At 45.9% G+C, this 17,245-nt stretch overlaps 1 protein-coding gene across 1 annotated transcript in view; it reads left to right on the top strand.

Moving 5' to 3' along the window:
- Positions 1-17,245, top strand: part of myo5b (myosin VB) — a 288,715-nt gene that overhangs the window by 117,061 nt on the left and 154,409 nt on the right. Inside the window, exons 6-8 of the mRNA XM_073064077.1 lie at positions 2,981-3,124; positions 6,909-6,990; positions 16,598-16,705. Of these exons, the coding sequence (XP_072920178.1) occupies positions 2,981-3,124; positions 6,909-6,990; positions 16,598-16,705 (334 nt within the window). The remainder of the gene's footprint in view (positions 1-2,980; positions 3,125-6,908; positions 6,991-16,597; positions 16,706-17,245) is intronic.

Genomic DNA, 17,245 nt, shown 5'->3' with positions numbered 1-17,245 from the left:
CGTGCTGAGGGAGTGCCGATGGCTTCAGTTCACAGTCACTGAGCCAGTTCCGTGCTGAGGGAGTGCCGATGGCTGCAGGCCACAGTCAGTGAGCCAGTTCCGTGCTGAGGTGAGTGCTGATGGCTTCAGTTCACAGTCACTGAGCCAGTTCCGTGCTGAGGTGAGTGCTGATGGCTGCAGGCTACAGTCCACAGTCACTGAGCTAGTTCCGTGCTGAGGTGATTCCTGATGTCTACAGGCCGCAGAGATGGAGACAGTTCAGTGCTCAGGTGATTCCTGATGTCTACAGGCCACAGAGACGGAGACAGTTCAGTGCTGAGGTGAGTGCTGATGGCTGCAGGCCACAGTCCACAGTCACTGAGCTAGTTCAGTGCTGTGGGAGTGCCGATGGCTTCAGTTCACAGTCACTGAGCCAGTTCAGTGCTGAAGTGATTCCTGATGTCTACAGGCCACAGTCACTGAGATAGTTCAGTGCTGAGGTGAGTGCTGATGGCTGCAGGCCACAGTCACTGAGACAGTTCAGTGCTGAAGTGATTCCTGATGTCTACAGGCCACAGAGATGGAGACAGTTCAGTGCTGAGGTGAGTGCTGATGTCTACAGGCCACAGTCACTGAGCCAGTTCAGTGCTGAGGTGAGTGCTGATGGCTGCAGGCCACAGTCACTGAGACAGTTCAGTGCTGAGGTGATTACTGATGTCTACAGGCCACAGTCACTGAGACAGTTCAGTGCTGAGGTGAATGCTGATGGCTGCAGGCCACAGAGACGGAGACAGTTCAGTGCTGAGGTGAATGCCGATGGCTGCAGGCCACAGTCACTGAGCCAGTTCAGTGCTGAGGTGAGTGCTGATGGCTGCAGGCCACAGTCACTGAGACAGTTCAGTGCTGAGGTGAGTGCTGATGGCTGCAGGCCACAGTCACTGAGACAGTTCAGTGCTGAAGTGATTCCTGATGTCTACAGGCCACAGAGATGGAGACAGTTCAGTGCTGAGGTGATTACTGATGTCTACAGGCCACAGACACGGAGACAGTTCAGTGCTGAGGTGATTCCTGATGTCTACAGGCCACAGAGATGGAGACAGTTCAGTGCTGAGGTGAGTGCTGATGTCTACAGGCCACAGAGATGGAGACAGTTCAGTGCTGAGGTGATTACTGATGTCTACAGGCCACAGTCACTGAGACAGTTCAGTGCTGAGGTGAGTGCTGATGGCTGCAGGCCACAGTCACTGAGACAGTTCAGTGCTGAGGTGATTCCTGATGTCTACAGGCCACAGTCACTGAGACAGTTCAGTGCTGAGGTGAGTGCTGATGTCTACAGGCCACAGTCACTGAGACAGTTCAGTGCTGATGGCTGCAGGCCACAGAGACGGAGACAGTTCAGTGCTGAGGTGAATGCCGATGGCTGCAGGCCACAGTCACTGAGCCAGTTCAGTGCTGAGGTGAGTGCTGATGGCTGCAGGCCACAGAGACGGAGACAGTTCAGTGCTGAGGTGAATGCCGATGGCTGCAGGCCACAGTCACTGAGACAGTTCAGTGCTGAGGTGAGTGCTGATGGCTGCAGGCCACAGAGACGGAGACAGTTCAGCGCTGAGGTGAATGCCGATGGCTGCAGGCTGCAGCTGTGGAATCAGTTCAGCGCTGAGGTGAGTAAAGCCTCACGGAGTAGTGAGCTGAACACCATTTTGTCTTTTGCCCTCAGCCTCGACACTTTAATCTTTTTAACCTGGCTTGTTGCTTAAATTAAATAAACAGCAGTTAGTTTTTCACTCCACAGCCTGGGCCCCAGATTGGCCCGAAGTCTGCTTTAGCAATGGTAGCCACAGCTGTACCTGCACTCTCGAGACCACTTCCCCAGTCCATCAGGGTACCGCAAAAACATCAGGCCGTACAGACACCAGTCCCACAGGGAAATTACATTGATTGCACTGATCATAGTACAGAAAAAGTCTATTTTGCGGAATAGCTAGCAGTTTTGTTAACTGCCCACAAAGCATCAACGTGTATCTCCAGCACCATCTCGTTGGTGACTATTGAGGGTGAAGGGTCTGACCATGATCATGTATTTCCACAGTATCTTTCTGGACATGGAGAGCACAAGGCTGAAAGTGCCCCCCCATTACTACAGCATACACTAGGTGGCCACTTCATTAGGTACAGGAGTATGCCTAATAGCGTGGCCACAGGAGTGTGGTCTTCCGCTGCCGTAGCCCATCCACTTCAGAGTTTGACATGTGCATCCACTGTGCTCGTTCTGCACACCACCGGTGTAACATGTGGTTATTTGAGTCACTGTTGCCTTCTAGACTGGCCATTCTCCTTTGACCTCTCACAATAACAAGGCATTTTCACCCACAGAACTGCTACTCACTGGCTGCTATTTTGTTTTTCGCACCATTCTCTGTAAACTCTAGAGAATGGTGTACTTGAAAATCCCAGGAGACCAGCAGTCTCTGAGGCAGCCAAACAACACCATCTAGCACCAATGGTCAAAGTCACTTAGATCACATTTCTTCCCCATTCTGAACAACAACTGAACCTTTTGACCCTGTCTGCATGCTCTTATGTATTGAGTTGCTGCCACATGATTGGCTGATTAGAATTTTGTACAGTAGTCCAGTGGTTAGCACAGTGGTTTACAGTGCAGGAGACCCAGGTTTAATTCCCGCCACTGCCTGTAAGGAGTTTCTACATTCTCCCTGTGACTAAGTGGGTTTTCTCCTATTGCCTCAGTTTCCTCCCACAGTCCAAACACATACCGTTTGGTAGGTTAATTGGTCATTGTAACTTGTTCTGTGATTAGACTAGGATTAAATCGGGGATCGCTGGGCAGCCTAGCTTGAAGGGCAGGAGGGGATTATTCTGCAATGTAGCTGAATCAATTGGCCAGCAGGTGTACAGATGTAGCTAATAAAGTGGCCACTCATTGTATGTAATTCGTGCATTGTTATATTGCTATGCTGTAATTATTCTTTATTTTAAACAGGCCATTGGTAATGCTAAGACGACAAGGAATGATAACAGCAGTCGCTTTGGGAAATATATCCAAATTGGTTTTGACCGCCGATATTACATAATTGGTGCCAACATGCGGACATATCTGCTGGAGAAGTCAAGAGTGGTTTTCCAGGTCGGTACACATGTCTGCAGTAGAACTTGGTTGAATATCCATTGCAAAATAATTTGGAATATTCTGTTTAAAGGGAGAGAGACAACTTTGGCTTCTCAGCATAAATTGATGAAGGTTGAGTGGCAGATGTGTTGTATGTATATGGATTTTAGTACAGCATTTGACAAGGTTCCCCATGATAGACTTATTCAGAAAATCAGATGGCTACATAAATTCAGAATTGGCTTCGCAGAAGGTGCTGTAGATGGAGCATATTCCGTTGTGATGTTGGTGACCAGGTGTGCACTGCAAGGATCTATTCTGGGTCTCCTGTTCTTTGTGGTTTTTACAAATGGCTTAGACAAATAATTGGAAGGATTTGCAAATGACATGAAGGTTACCGGTTTTGTGGATAGTGTAGAAGGTTTTCATAGGAAATGACCTGAGAGGAAAATGGGAACATGACATTTCACACCACCCTGGTTGTCCATGATTGGTCAGCTACCAATGTTTCAGGAATGAACGGTCAAAACATTAAAGTATTTTTAGATTAGTCAGTTGCAGCATAAAAGAAATTCATGAATGCACAGTGTGGGCCAAAATTATAATGTGTTGAATATTAATCCACTTAAAATTCTTAACTTAATCTAAAATTCTGAAGCCTCCTGTAATGTTCAAGGCTGAACATATAAATTGCACTCTGCTGAGTTGCTCCTCTATGATTTTCTGTATCTTTTGTTTTTTAGAACATAGAACAATACCGCACAGAACAGGCCTTAAAGCACACAATGCTGTGCTGACCTTTTAACCTACTCTAAGATCAACCAAACCTTTTCTTCCACTTTACTATCACCCACGTGTCTCAGAGTTTCTTAAATATCCCTAATGTATTTAGATGATTTACCAGAATGCTGCCTGGATTAGAGAGCATGTCCTTGAAGATAGGTTGAATGAGCTGGGGATTTTCTCTTTGGAGCAAAGAAGGATGAGAGATGACTTGATAGAGGTGTACAAGATGATCAGAGGCATAGATCGAGTGGACAGCCAGAGCCAGCTAATGCAAGGGGGCACAATCTAAGGTGATTAGAGGAAATAATGTATGTTATGTTACTTCTGTTTAAACATACCGTGGGTTAACAATGAAGAATCATACTCTGGAAGAATTAGAGAACTTTTATTTACAGTAATAAACAAACATGACTTAACCCAGCCACATGCTGGAACATTCTGGCAATCCTGCACATGCTCAGTGCTCTGTCCAATCATGCACTGGCACATCATTGCACGTGATATCACCACATAGAGGTGGGGTAAAATCATTACACAGAGCGTGGTGGGTGCTTGCAACGCCTGACCAGGTGTATTGGTAGAGGCGGATACATTAGAGACTCTTGGATAGGAACACGGATGGTAGCAAAATGGAGGACTGTGTGGGAGGGAAGGTTTCGTTCTTAGAGTAGGTTAAAAGGTCGGCACAACATTATGTGCCAAAGGGCCTGTACTGTACTTAACGTTCTATGTTCTACCCACCCCTTCCACACATCTGCTACTCTTTGTGTAAAAACACCTGACATTCCCCCTAGACCTTGCTCCAATCACTTCCAAATTGTGTCCCATTTATTTATTTATCTATCTATCTATCTATCTATCTATCTATCTATCTATCTATTTATTTATTTATTGTATACTTTCCTGTTTCCTGTTGCCACTTTGGGTAAGGACAGAATTAGTTTCATAGAATTGGATACAGACTGCAGTTGTGCTTCTCAGAATAAAATGACTCTACAACACAAGACATTAGAACAGCTGCACATTTGCCAACTACAATGTAAGCATTCTCATCCTGGGTCATATATTGATATACTTTTCTGATGTCAATATCTACCTCATAATGGTTATGATAGAGATACATCATCTGAAATATTAGTAAACCAATAGCATTTTAACTCATTACTTTTAACAGTGCAAGAAGCTGAGATGGGTTTTTGAACATTACTCTGGGCATAGCTTGTGACCGATGACAATACAAAATGAGTGAATGGGCATCCATCTCTAAGGGCCCCATCACCCGGGACATGCCTTCTTCCCATTGCTGCCATTAAGGAGGGAGGTACAGGAGCCTGAAGACACACACTCAACACTTTAGAAACAGCTTCATCTCTTCTGCCATCAGATTCCTGAATGGTTGATGTGGTAAACTATGTGTATACCACACCACTCCTGATGAAGGGTTTTGGCCCAAAATGTCGTTATTACCTCCTCCTATAGATGCTGTCTGGCCTGCTGAGTTCTGCCAGCATTTTGTGTTTTTGATTTATTTCCAGCATCTGCAGATTCACTTGTGTTGCCTATGTGTATACCTGTCTGGACACGCCCCTCTGCTGACTGCTCCTGTGGCTCCTCCCTCAGACCCCTGTATAAAGGCGATTGGAGGCACTGCTCCTCCCTCAGTCTCCAAGATGTTGTGGTCACTTCTGCTGCTAAAAAAAGCCTATCGTTCACCTTCCTTCTCCGAGAGTTATTGATGGTGCATCAGTTGATGACCTCAAGAACACCAACCACATCACTATTCCTCTTTTGGCACTATTTTAAATTTTTTATTGTTGTAACTTATAGTAATTTCTTTGCATGTAGTGCTGCCATGAAACAAGAGTTTCATGATGAACGTCAGTGATAACAAACCTGATTCTGAATCTGGGATTGTATTTTCTCAGCTAGTTGGAGTTCAGGTGACACAGAGATTGAATGTTGGCAATCAGAGTCAGGAGCAGGTTTAATATCACTGGCATAAGTCATCAAGTATGTTTAAAGTTCAAAGTAAATTTATTATTGAAATACATACAGTGCCTATAAAAAGTATTCACCCCGCCTTGGAAGTTTTCATGTTTTATTGCTGTACAACATTGAATCATGGTGGATTCGAACTGGCTTTATTTTGACACTGATCAACAGAAAAGACTCTTCCGTGTCAAAGTGAAACCAGACCTGTAGAAAGTGATCTAAATTAATTACAAATATAAAACACACAATAATTGATTGCACGAGCATTCACCCCCTTCAAGTCAGTATTTAGTAGATGCACCTTTGGCTGCAATTACAGCCTCGAGTCTGTGTGGATAGGTCTCTATCAGCTTTGCACATCTGGACTTTGCAAATTTTCCCCATTCTTTACAAAACTGCTCAAGCTCTGTCGGATTGTATGGGGATCGTGAGTGAACAGCCGTTTTCAAGTCCAGACACAAATTCTCAATTGAATTGAGTCTGGACTCTGACTTGGCTTCTCCTGGACATTAACTTGGTTTAGCTGGGTTTACTACAATCAATTGAAGTACCTTGACTGTGCACGGTGATGTCAATATAACTAATTATGTGACTTATAAAACTGTTTGGCTGCACCAGTGATAACTTGGCATGTCATATTAAAAGGAGTGGGGTGTGAATACTTATGCAATCAATTATTTTGTGTTTTATATTTGTAAGTAATTTAGATCACTTACTAGAGATCTGTTTTCACTTTGACAGGAAAGAGTCTTTGTCTGTTGATCAGTGTCAAAAAAAGCCAAATTAAATCCACTGTGAAACAATAAACCATGAAAACTTCCCGGGGGAGAGGGGAATATTTTTTATAGGCACTGTATAGCTTCAAAACTAAATTACAATAAAGAGTTTATATATATATATATATCAAGTTTCTTTTCGTAATTTATATTGTAATTTAGTTAATCATGTTCTGGTGTTGGCATTACTAACTTACCCCCGGTCTACCTGTCCATGAGGAATCAGGTTTGCTCTTTCTCTTTATCAGGCAGAAGATGAACGCAACTACCATATCTTCTACCAGCTGTGTGCCTCCGCCAATCGCCCAGAATTCAAGGAACTATATTTAAGTAAGTTACCCTGCCCAAAAATATCTATATAATTGCAAAATGACACAACTGACTTTGTGCCTGTTTAATTAAACGTTACTGGGCAAAGAGCTGTTCTTGGCTTTTACCTGTAATGTTCGATTCCGTTTTGTCAAGGGCCAGGAACTTCTTCAGAGACACACGAGGTGCTGCAGATGGTGGAAATCCCGATGAAAAGCCATCCTGATGAAGGGTCTCAGCTTGAAACCTCGAATGGAACTTCTTCAAATGTTTTTCAGCTAATTAATTACGTTTGATGTTCAGTCATGCCTATTTTAAGATACAGAGTTATTTATTCCATTACAGCAAAACATACAGTGAAACACATCATTGTGTTAACAGCCAGCACACCCAAGGTTGTGCTGAGGGCCACCACACATTCTGGTGCCAACACTGCATGGCCACCGTGATCGGCAGGACAGCAGAGAACACAACAAATGAGAGCATGCCAAGCGACAGCAGCAAAACAAGGCTCAGTCCCCTCTCCCACCCACCCACGCACATACACAGTCCTCTACTCTCAGGCCAGGTGACTTCCACCTCCAGCCTCCAGCAGACTCATGAATTCGCAAACATTGAGCCTTGCACTTTCCCAGCAGACTCATGAATTCGCAAACATTAGAACATAGAATAGTACACCACAGTAGAGGCCCTTCGGCCCACAATGTTGTGCCGACCCTTAAACCCTGCCTCACATATAACCCCCCACCTTAAATTCCTCCACATACCTGTCTAGTAGTCTCTTAAACTTCACTAGTGTATCTGCTTCCACCACTGACTCAGGCAGTGCATTCCATGCACCAACCACTCTGAGTAAAGAACCTTCCTCTAATATCCCCATAGGACCATAGAACATTACAGCACAGAAACAGGCCTTTTGACCCTTCTCGGCTGTGCCGAACCATTTTTCTGTCTAGTCCCACTGACCTGCACCTGGGCCATATCCCTCCAAACACCTCTCATCCATATACCTGTCCAAGTTTTTCTTAAATGTCAAAAGTGAGCCTGCATTCACCACTTCATCTGGCAGCTCATTCCACACTCACACCACTCTCTGTGGGAAGAAGCCCCCCCCCCCCCCCATGTTCCCTTTAAACTTTTCCACCATCACCCTTAACCTATGTCCTCTGGTTTTTTTCTCCTCTAGCCTCAGTGGAAAAAGCCTGCTTGCATTCACCCTATCTATACCCATCATAATTTTATACACCTCTATCAAATCACTCCTCATTCTCCTATGCTCCAGGGAATAAGTCCTAACCTATTCAACCTTTCTCTGTATCTCAAGTCCTGGCAACATCCTTGTAAACCTTCTCTGCACTCTTTCAACCTTATTAATATCCTTCCTGTAATTAGGTGACCAAAACTGCACACAATACTCCAAATTCGGTCTCACTAATGTCTTATACAACCTCACCATTACATTCCAACTCTTATACTCAATACTTTGATTTATAAAGGCCAATGTACCAAAAGTTCTCTTTATGACCCTATCCACCTGTGACACCACTTTTAGGGAATTATGTATCTGTACTCCCAGATCCCTCTGTTCTACTGCACTCCTCAGTGTCCTACCATTTACCTTGTATGTTCTACCTTGGTTTGACCTTCCAAAGTGCAATACCTCACACTTGTCTGCATTAAACTCCATCTGCCATTTTTCAGCCCATTCCTCCAACTGGTCCAAATCCCTCTGCAAGCTTTGAAAACCTTCCTCACTGTCCACTACACCTCCAATCTTTGTATCATCAGCAAATTTGCTGATCCAATTTGCCACATTATCATCCATATCATAACTTGAACTTCCCACCCCTTACATTAAAGCCATGTCCTCTTGTACTGAGCAGTGGTGCCCTGGGGAAGAGGCACTGGCTGTCCACTCTACCTATTCCTCTTAATATCTTGTGTACCTCTATCATGTCTTCTCTCATCCTCCTTCTCTCCAGAGAGTAAAGCCCTAGCTCCCTTAATCTCTGATCATACTGCATACTCTCTAAACCAGGCAACATCCTGGTAAATCTCCTCTGTACCCTTTCCAATGCTTCCACATCCTTCCTATAGTGAGGCGACCAGAACTGGACCCAATACTCCAAGTGTGGCCTAACCAGAGTTTTATAGAGCTGCATCATTACCCCGCGACTCTTAAACTCTGTCCCTCGACTTATGAAAGCTAACACCCCATAAGCTTTCTTAACTACCCTACCTGCCTGTGAGGCAACTTTCAGGGATCTGTTGACACGTACCCCCAGATCCCTCTGCTCCTCCACACTACCAAGTATCCTGCCATTTACTTTGTGCTCTGCCTTGGAGTTTGTCCTTCCAAAGTGTACCACCTCAGACTTCTCCAGGTTGAACTTGCACTTTCCCAGCAGACTCATGAATTCACGAACATTGGGCCTTGGACTTTCCCAGCAGACTCGTGAATTCACGAACATTGGGCCTTGGACTTTCCCAGCAGACTCGTGAATTCACAAACATTGAGCCTTGCATTTTCCCAGCAGACTCATGAATTCACGAACATTGGGCCTTGGACTTCCCCAGCAAATTTGCAGAGATTCACAGACTCAGGCCTTTGACCATTGTGCCTTGATCTCTGGATATTTGATCGATCTTTGAGCTTCAAACCTAAGTTCAGTAATATGAGTGACAGTTTCTCCACAGCTAGGTCCCAGAAATACTGAGATTTTTCTTCTGCTAATGTGGCTAGCGTGTAAAGGAGAATGAAATGGTGGTACCCTGGATTGGATCCACCACTTGTGCTGGCAGCCACACCACCCTCTGAGTGAGGGAGCTCCCCCTGCAGGTTCCTTTTAAATATCTCACCTTTCACCCTTAACCTTGGACCTTTTAACAGCCGTAGTGTAAACATGGACCTGAGGACCTCTGAGATTTGGGGAAAAGAACAAATGTCCTGTTCATCGAGCACATTTTTGAAGGAGAACAGTATCAAGGTATAATGGCAAATCTGGTGTCAATGGGAACCGAAGTGAAAGCACCCACTGTTGAAGTTGTATTGGGCACATGGGAAGTTAGTTGTGTTTGTTGGAGGTACATAAGACCACAATAAACCAGTTCCAATCTCTGAACCGTCACTAAGGGAGTTCTTCAGAGCATCATCATAAATGATCAGAAACAATCAAAGATGTTTCCTTCAACAAGATAGTTTATTGTCATTCTTCAGCAGACGAGTGTAAAGGAGAGCAAAATAATTGTTACTCCAGATCCTATACAGCTTTAAAAACTACAGCAAGCATAAAGAACACAATAAAGAATCATAAGAATAGGTTTCAAACATAGACATGTGGAATCTTTAAAATGTTTTATATAGGGAATGCACAGAAGTTGTTTCCACCAAAGCAGGCATTTCAAACCAGGGTTCACTGTCACAGAGTAATGGGTAGTAGACTTCACTTAGAGATTGGTACAATATCTCCCCTCCATAGTCCCTGTCTACACATCTAAATTACAGATATAAAACACAAAATAATTGATTGCACAAGCATTCACCCCCTTCAAGTCAGTATTTAGTAGATGCACTTTTGGCTGCAATTACAGCCTTGAGTCTGTGTGGAAGGCCTCTATCAGCTTTGCACATCTGGACACTGCAATTTTTCTGCGTTCTTCTTTACAGAACTGCTCAAGCTCTATCAGATTGCTTGGGGATCTTGAGTGAACAGCCCTTTTCAAGTCCAGCCACAAATTCTCAATTGGATTGAGGTCTAGAGTCTGACTTAGTCACTCCAGGATATTAATTTTGTTGTTTTTAGTCCATTCCTGTGTAGCTTTGGCTTTATGCTTTGGGTCTTTGTTTTGCTGGAAAACAAATCTTCTCCCAAGCTGCAGTTCTCTTGCAGACTGCATCAGGTTTTCCTCCAGGATTTCCCTGTATTTTGCTGCATTCATTTTACCCTCTACCTTCACAAGCCTTCCAGGGCCTGCTACAGTGAAGCATCCCCACAGCATGATGCAGTCACCACCATGCTTCACGATAGGGGTGGTGTGTTTTTGATGATGTACAGTGTTTGGCTTACACCAAACATAGCGTTTCGTCTGATGGCCAAAAGGCTCAATTCCGGTTTCATCAGACCATAGAACATTCAGATGACTTCAGATTCTCCCACATGCCTTTTAGCAAACTCCAGCCAAGATTTCATGTGATTTTTTTCAGCAGTGGCTTTCCCTTAAAGCGGTGACTGGTGAAGCACCCAGGCAACAGTTGTTGTATGCACAGCCTCTCCCATCTCAGCCACTGAAGCTTGTAACTCCTCCAGAGTTGTCATAGGTCTCGTGGTGGCCTCCCTCACTAGTCGCCTTCTTGCATGGTCACTCAGTTTTTGAGGACAGCCTGCTCTAGGCAGATTTACAGCTGTGCCATATTCTTTCCCTTTCTTAATGATTGACTTAACTGTACTCCAAGGGATATTCAGTGACTTGGAAATTTTCTTGTATCCATCTCCTGACTGGTGCTTTTCAATAACCTTTTCACAGAGTTGCTTGGAGTGTTCTTTTGTCTTCATGGTGTAGTTTTTGCCAGGATACTGACTCACCAGCAGTTGGGCCTTCCAGATACAGTTTTATTTTTACTACAATCGATTGAAACACCTTGACTGCCAACAGATCTCCATCTAACTCATTATGTGACTTCTAAACCAATTGGCTGCACCAGTGATGATTTGGTGTGTTGTATTAAAGGGGGTGAAAACTTATGCAATCAATTATTTTGTGTTTCATATTTGTAATTAATTAAGATCACTTTGTAGAGATCTATTTTCACTTTGACGCAGAGAGTCTTTTTGTGTTGATCAGTGTCAAAAAAGAAAATTAAATCCACTGTGATTCAATGTTTTAAGATTAAAAAAACATGAAGACATGAAGACAACCAGTTCTGGTCGCCTCACTATAGGAAGGATGTGGAAGCATTGGAAAGGGTACAGAGGAGATTTACCAGGATGCTGCCTGGTTTAGAGAGTATGCATTATGATCAGAGATTAAGGGAGCTAGGGCTTTACTCTTTGGAGAGAAGGAGGATGAGAGGAGACATGATAGAAGTGTACAAGATATTAAGAGGAATAGACAGAGTGGACAACCAGCACCTCTTCCCCAGGGCACCACTGCTCAGTACAAGAGGACATGGCTTTAAGGTAAGGGGAGGGAAGTTCAAGGGGTATATTAGAGGAAGGCTTTTCACTCAGAGAGTGGTTGGTGCGTGGATTGCACTGTCTGAGTCAGCGGTGGAGGCAGATACACTAGTGAAGTTTAAGAGACTACTAGACAGGTATATGGAGGAATTTAAGGTGGGGGGTTATATGGGAGGCAGGGTTTGAGGGTCGGCACAACATTGTGGGCTGAAGGGCCTGTAATGTGCTGTACTATTCTATGTTCTACTTCCAAGTGGGGTATGGTGAATACCTTTTATAGGTACTTTGAATCAACCATGATTGAATGGCAGAGCAGACTCAGACTCAGAATCCGAATCAGGTTTATTATCACTGACATACAATACTGTGCAAAAGTCTTAGGGAAGTATTTATAGCTAGGGTACTGAAGACTTTTACACAGTACTGCAGTAATTTTATGTATTGCACTGTTCTGCTGCCAAAAAATATCATGACATATGTGGCATAAACTGGATTCTGTTGTGGGTCTCTATTGTGGACAGAGAGTGCGAAGGGGACAGGGAGAGGGGAATCATGGTTGGAAAAAGGGGAAGGGAGGGTAAGAGCCAGAGATGCATTCTGTGATGATCAATAAACTAGTTGTTTGGAATCAGATGATTTTGCCTGGTGTCTCAGGGCTGGATGGGTGTGTACGCACCTGTCACCCCTGGCACTCCTCCTCTGGCGCCTGTCCCACACCCTCTCTCACAGTGCTCAGCCCCTGCCTGTCCCACACCCCTCTCTCACAGTGCTCAGCCCCCGCCTGTCCCACACCCCTCTCACAGTGCTCAGCCCCCGCCTGTCCCACACCCCTCTCACAGTGCTCAGCCCCCGCCTGTCCCACACCCCTCTCACAGTGCTCAGCCTCCGCCTGTCCCACACCCCTCTCACAGTGCTCAGCCCCCGCCTGTCCCACACCCCTCTCTCACAGTGCTCAGCCCCCGCCTGTCCCACACCCCTCTCACAGTGCTCAGCCCCCGCCTGTCCCACACCCCTCTCACAGTGCTCAGCCTCCGCCTGTCCCACACCCCTCTCACAGTGCTCAGCCCCCGCCTGTCCCACACCCCTCTCTCACAGTGCTCAGCCCCCGCCTGTCCCACACCCCTCTCACAGTGCTCAGCCCCCGCCTGTCCCACACCCCTCTCACAGTGCTCAGCCCCCGCCTGTCCCACACCCCTCTCACAGTGCTCAGCCCCCGCCTGTCCCACACCCCTCTCTCACAGTGCTCAGCCCCCGCCTGTCCCACACCCCTCTCACAGTGCTCAGCCCCCGCCTGTCCCACACCCCTCTCACAGTGCTCAGCCTCCGCCTGTCCCACACCCCTCTCACAGTGCTCAGCCCCTGCCTGTCCCACACCCCTCTCTCACAGTGCTCAGCCCCCGCCTGTCCCACACCCCTCTCACAGTGCTCAGCCCCTGCCTGTCCCACACCCCTCTCACAGTGCTCAGCCCCCGCCTGTCCCACACCCCTCTCTCACAGTGCTCAGCCCCCGCCTGTCCCACACCCCTCTCACAGTGCTCAGCCCCCCGCCTGTCCCACACCCCTCTCACAGTGCTCAGCCCCCGCCTGTCCCACACACCTCTCACAGTGCTCAGCCCCCGCCTGTCCCACAACCCTCTCACAGTGCTCAGCCCCCGCCTGTCCCACACCCCTCTCACAGTGCTCAGCCCCTGACTGTCCCACACCCCTCTCTCACAGTGCTCAGCCCCCGCCTGTCCCACACCCCTCTCTCACAGTGCTCAGCCCCCGCCTGTCCCACACCCCTCTCACAGTGCTCAGCCCCCGCCTGTCCCACACCCCTCTCACAGTGCTCAGCCCCCGCCTGTCCCACACCCCTCTCACAGTGCTCAGCCCCCGCCTGTCCCACACCCCTCTCACAGTGCTCAGCCCCCGCCTGTCCCACACCCCTCTCACAGTGCTCAGCCCCCGCCTGTCCCACACCCCTCTCACAGTGCTCAGCCCCCGCCTGTCCCACACCCCTCTCACAGTGCTCAGCCCCCGCCTGTCCCACACCCCTCTCACAGTGCTCAGCCCCCGCCTGTCCCACACCCCTCTCACAGTGCTCAGCCCCCGCCTGTCCCACACCCCTCTCACAGTGCTCAGCCCCCGCCTGTCCCACACCCCTCTCACAAGTGCTCAGCCCCCACCTTTCCCATCATCCCTTGCCCCTGCCAAATTTACAAAGCTGTTTTCCGCTCCTTGTTGACAAATACAGTACTGTGCAAAAGTCATGGCTTGGCCTCCACAGCTGTCTGTGGCAATGAATTCCATCGATTCACCACCCTCCGGCTAAAGAAATTTCTTCTCATCTGTGTTCTAAAGGGATGCCTTTATTCTGAGGCTGAGCCCCCAGTCCTGGAATCCCCCACTGATGGAAGCATCCTCTCCAGAGCCACTGTGTCCAGGCCTTTCAATATTCAATATATTTCAATAAGATCCTCTCCTCATTCTTCTCAACCCCAGTGAGTACAGGCCCAGAGCCATCAAATACTCCTCATATGTTAAACTTTTCTTTCTTGGAATCACTCTTGTGAACCGCCTCTGGACCCTTTCAAATGCCAGCACATCTTTCCTTAGATACGGGGTCCAAAACTGCTGACAATACTCCAAGTGCATTTGACCAATGCCTTAGAGAGTCTCGGCATTACATTACACCGTTTTGGAGTGTTATGGGAATGAATGGGAGTGTGACATATTGCCTTGGCATGGACACTCTCAAGGTGACTCATTCATCAAATTCCGAGGAATTTGGAATTGTGCTGCTGATTGAGATGACGATTTGGTGGATTCTAAAGTGCATTCCTTTGTATGTGATCTGTGTAGAAATAGCTGTTTAACCATGGTCCGAGAGGCTAATGTTAGCAATTAACACTCAGATTATCATATAGAAGATAATTATAGCTGCTTATTAACGATGGCTTGGCAATGAATTTTAAGAAGATAATGAAAGCAAGCTATCATGTTAATACAGATTGATTTGCTGACATTTCTGACAATGTTCTTTATTTTGGAGTTTAAACTCAAACTCTGAATATTCTAGTTGGAGAATGAGGGGTTTATAAAATTATGAGAGGCATAGAATCAGAATCAGGTTTACTATCAACGGCATATGTCCTGAAATTGGTTGTTTTGTGGCCACAGAACCTTGCAATAGGTAACAAAAAACTGTCAATTACAGTAGATATATACAGTATTACAAAAAAGTAGTGAGAGAGTGTCCATGGGTTCAATGTCCATTTAGAAATCTGATGATGGGGAAGAAGCTGTATCCTAAATCGCTGAGTGTGTGCCTTCAGGCTCCTGTACCTCCTCCCTGATGGTAGCAATGAGAAGAGGGCATGTCCTGGGTGATGGAGGTCCTTAATAATGGACAGCACCTTTTTGAGGCATCACTCCTTGAAGATGTCCTGGGTGCTACGAAAGCTCATGCCCACGATGGAGCTGACTGAGTTTACAACTCTCTGCAGCTTTTCCAATCGTGTGCAGTGGCCCCTCCGTGCCAGACGGTGATACAACCAGTGAGAATGCTCTCCACATTACAATGGCGAGAGTCGTTGCTGACACCCCAAGTGTCCTGAAGCTCCTAATGAAGTATAGCCACTGTCATGCCTTCTTTGCAATGGCTTGAGTTCGTTAGGCCTGGGTGGTGGGTGATCGATGCCGCCTTAATGAAATCTAGCTGCTGTCATTCCTTCTTTGGGTAAACGCAAGCAGACTTTTTCCCACTGAGTTTGGGTGAGACTAGAACTAGAGGTCATGGGTTAAGGGTGAATGGTAAAATGTCTGCGGGGAATATGAGGGGAACTTCTTCACTCAGTTTGTGGTTGAGTGTAAAAGGAGCTGCCTGTGGAAGAGAGAGATTCGGGTTTGATTGCAACATTTCAGAGAAGTTTGGATGAGTACTGTACATGAATGGGAGGGGTATGGAGGGCTATGGTCTGGCTGCAGGTCAATGGGACTAGGCAGACCAGTTCGGCACAGATTAGATGGGCTGAAAGGTGTGTTTCTGTGCTATAGTGCCATATAACAATGACTCCTGTTAAACTTTCAGTTCTGGTGATAATTAATCAGAAATTACCAAGGAAGGAATATCTAAATGATATGAAATACATAATTTTAGTTGCAGTAAAGCTGTCAGTGTGGATGGGCTATTTTGAAAGCTAACCTGATGTGAATATGATTGAAACATGAAACCAAACCTGACTGAATCTTCACAATAATTTAGAATCGCTGTAAACTGGGGGCGGGGGGAATGACAATCCCTTTAGACTTATCTTGAAGTGTGTAGATTAAAACCAATTTGTCTTTTCCAGCAGTAAGCTGTTCTCTTGATGAACAATAATATTGGTAATATTATCCTTCAGGGTGGAGCAGAATGAGACCTGACCATCTGCACATCTGTGTTTATGAATAACCAGAGCTTTGCTATCTTTCAGGCAGTGCAGAAGACTACTTCTACACCACTCAGGGTGGCGGCACGCTGATAGACGGAGTTGACGATGCTGAAGACTTTGAGAAAACTTGGGATGCCTTTGCTCTACTTGGTAAGGCCAGGGGTTTTGAAAACTGATTCAATTCAATACTCTTCCCAAAAGCCCCATTGCAGATTTCAACTGATGGCGATTTAGTTCAAAGTAAGTGTACTAACAAAGTACATATACGCCACCATATACATTTTCTTGCAGGCATTCACAGTGGAACAGAGAAATACAATAGAATCAATCAAAAACCACGCACAAAGACTGACAATGTGCATATAATAAATAAATAACATTGAAAATATCAGTTACACTGAAGGGTTGGGTCCTAACATTTGATCTCTGTATTGAGACAAAGACAAGAAGAAATTTCTTTATCCAGAGAGTGGTGAATCTGTGGAGTTCATTGCCACAGACGGCTGTGGAGAATCAGTTATTGGGTATATTTAAAGCTGAGATTGATAGGTTCTTGATTAGTCAGGGTGTCAATGGTTACAGGGAGAAGGCAGGAGAATGGGGTTGGGAGGGACTGGGCCTTATCCACTACTTTTTGTAGGATTTTCTGTTCAAGGGCATTGGTGTTTCTGTACCAGACTGTGATGCAAC

This window comes from Hemitrygon akajei, chromosome 13 (genome assembly GCF_048418815.1).
Source record: "Hemitrygon akajei chromosome 13, sHemAka1.3, whole genome shotgun sequence".
Taxonomy (NCBI): domain Eukaryota; kingdom Metazoa; phylum Chordata; class Chondrichthyes; order Myliobatiformes; family Dasyatidae; genus Hemitrygon; species Hemitrygon akajei.
The sequence above is the reverse complement of the archived record's forward strand: the minus strand, read 5'-3'. Positions and strand labels throughout refer to the sequence as shown.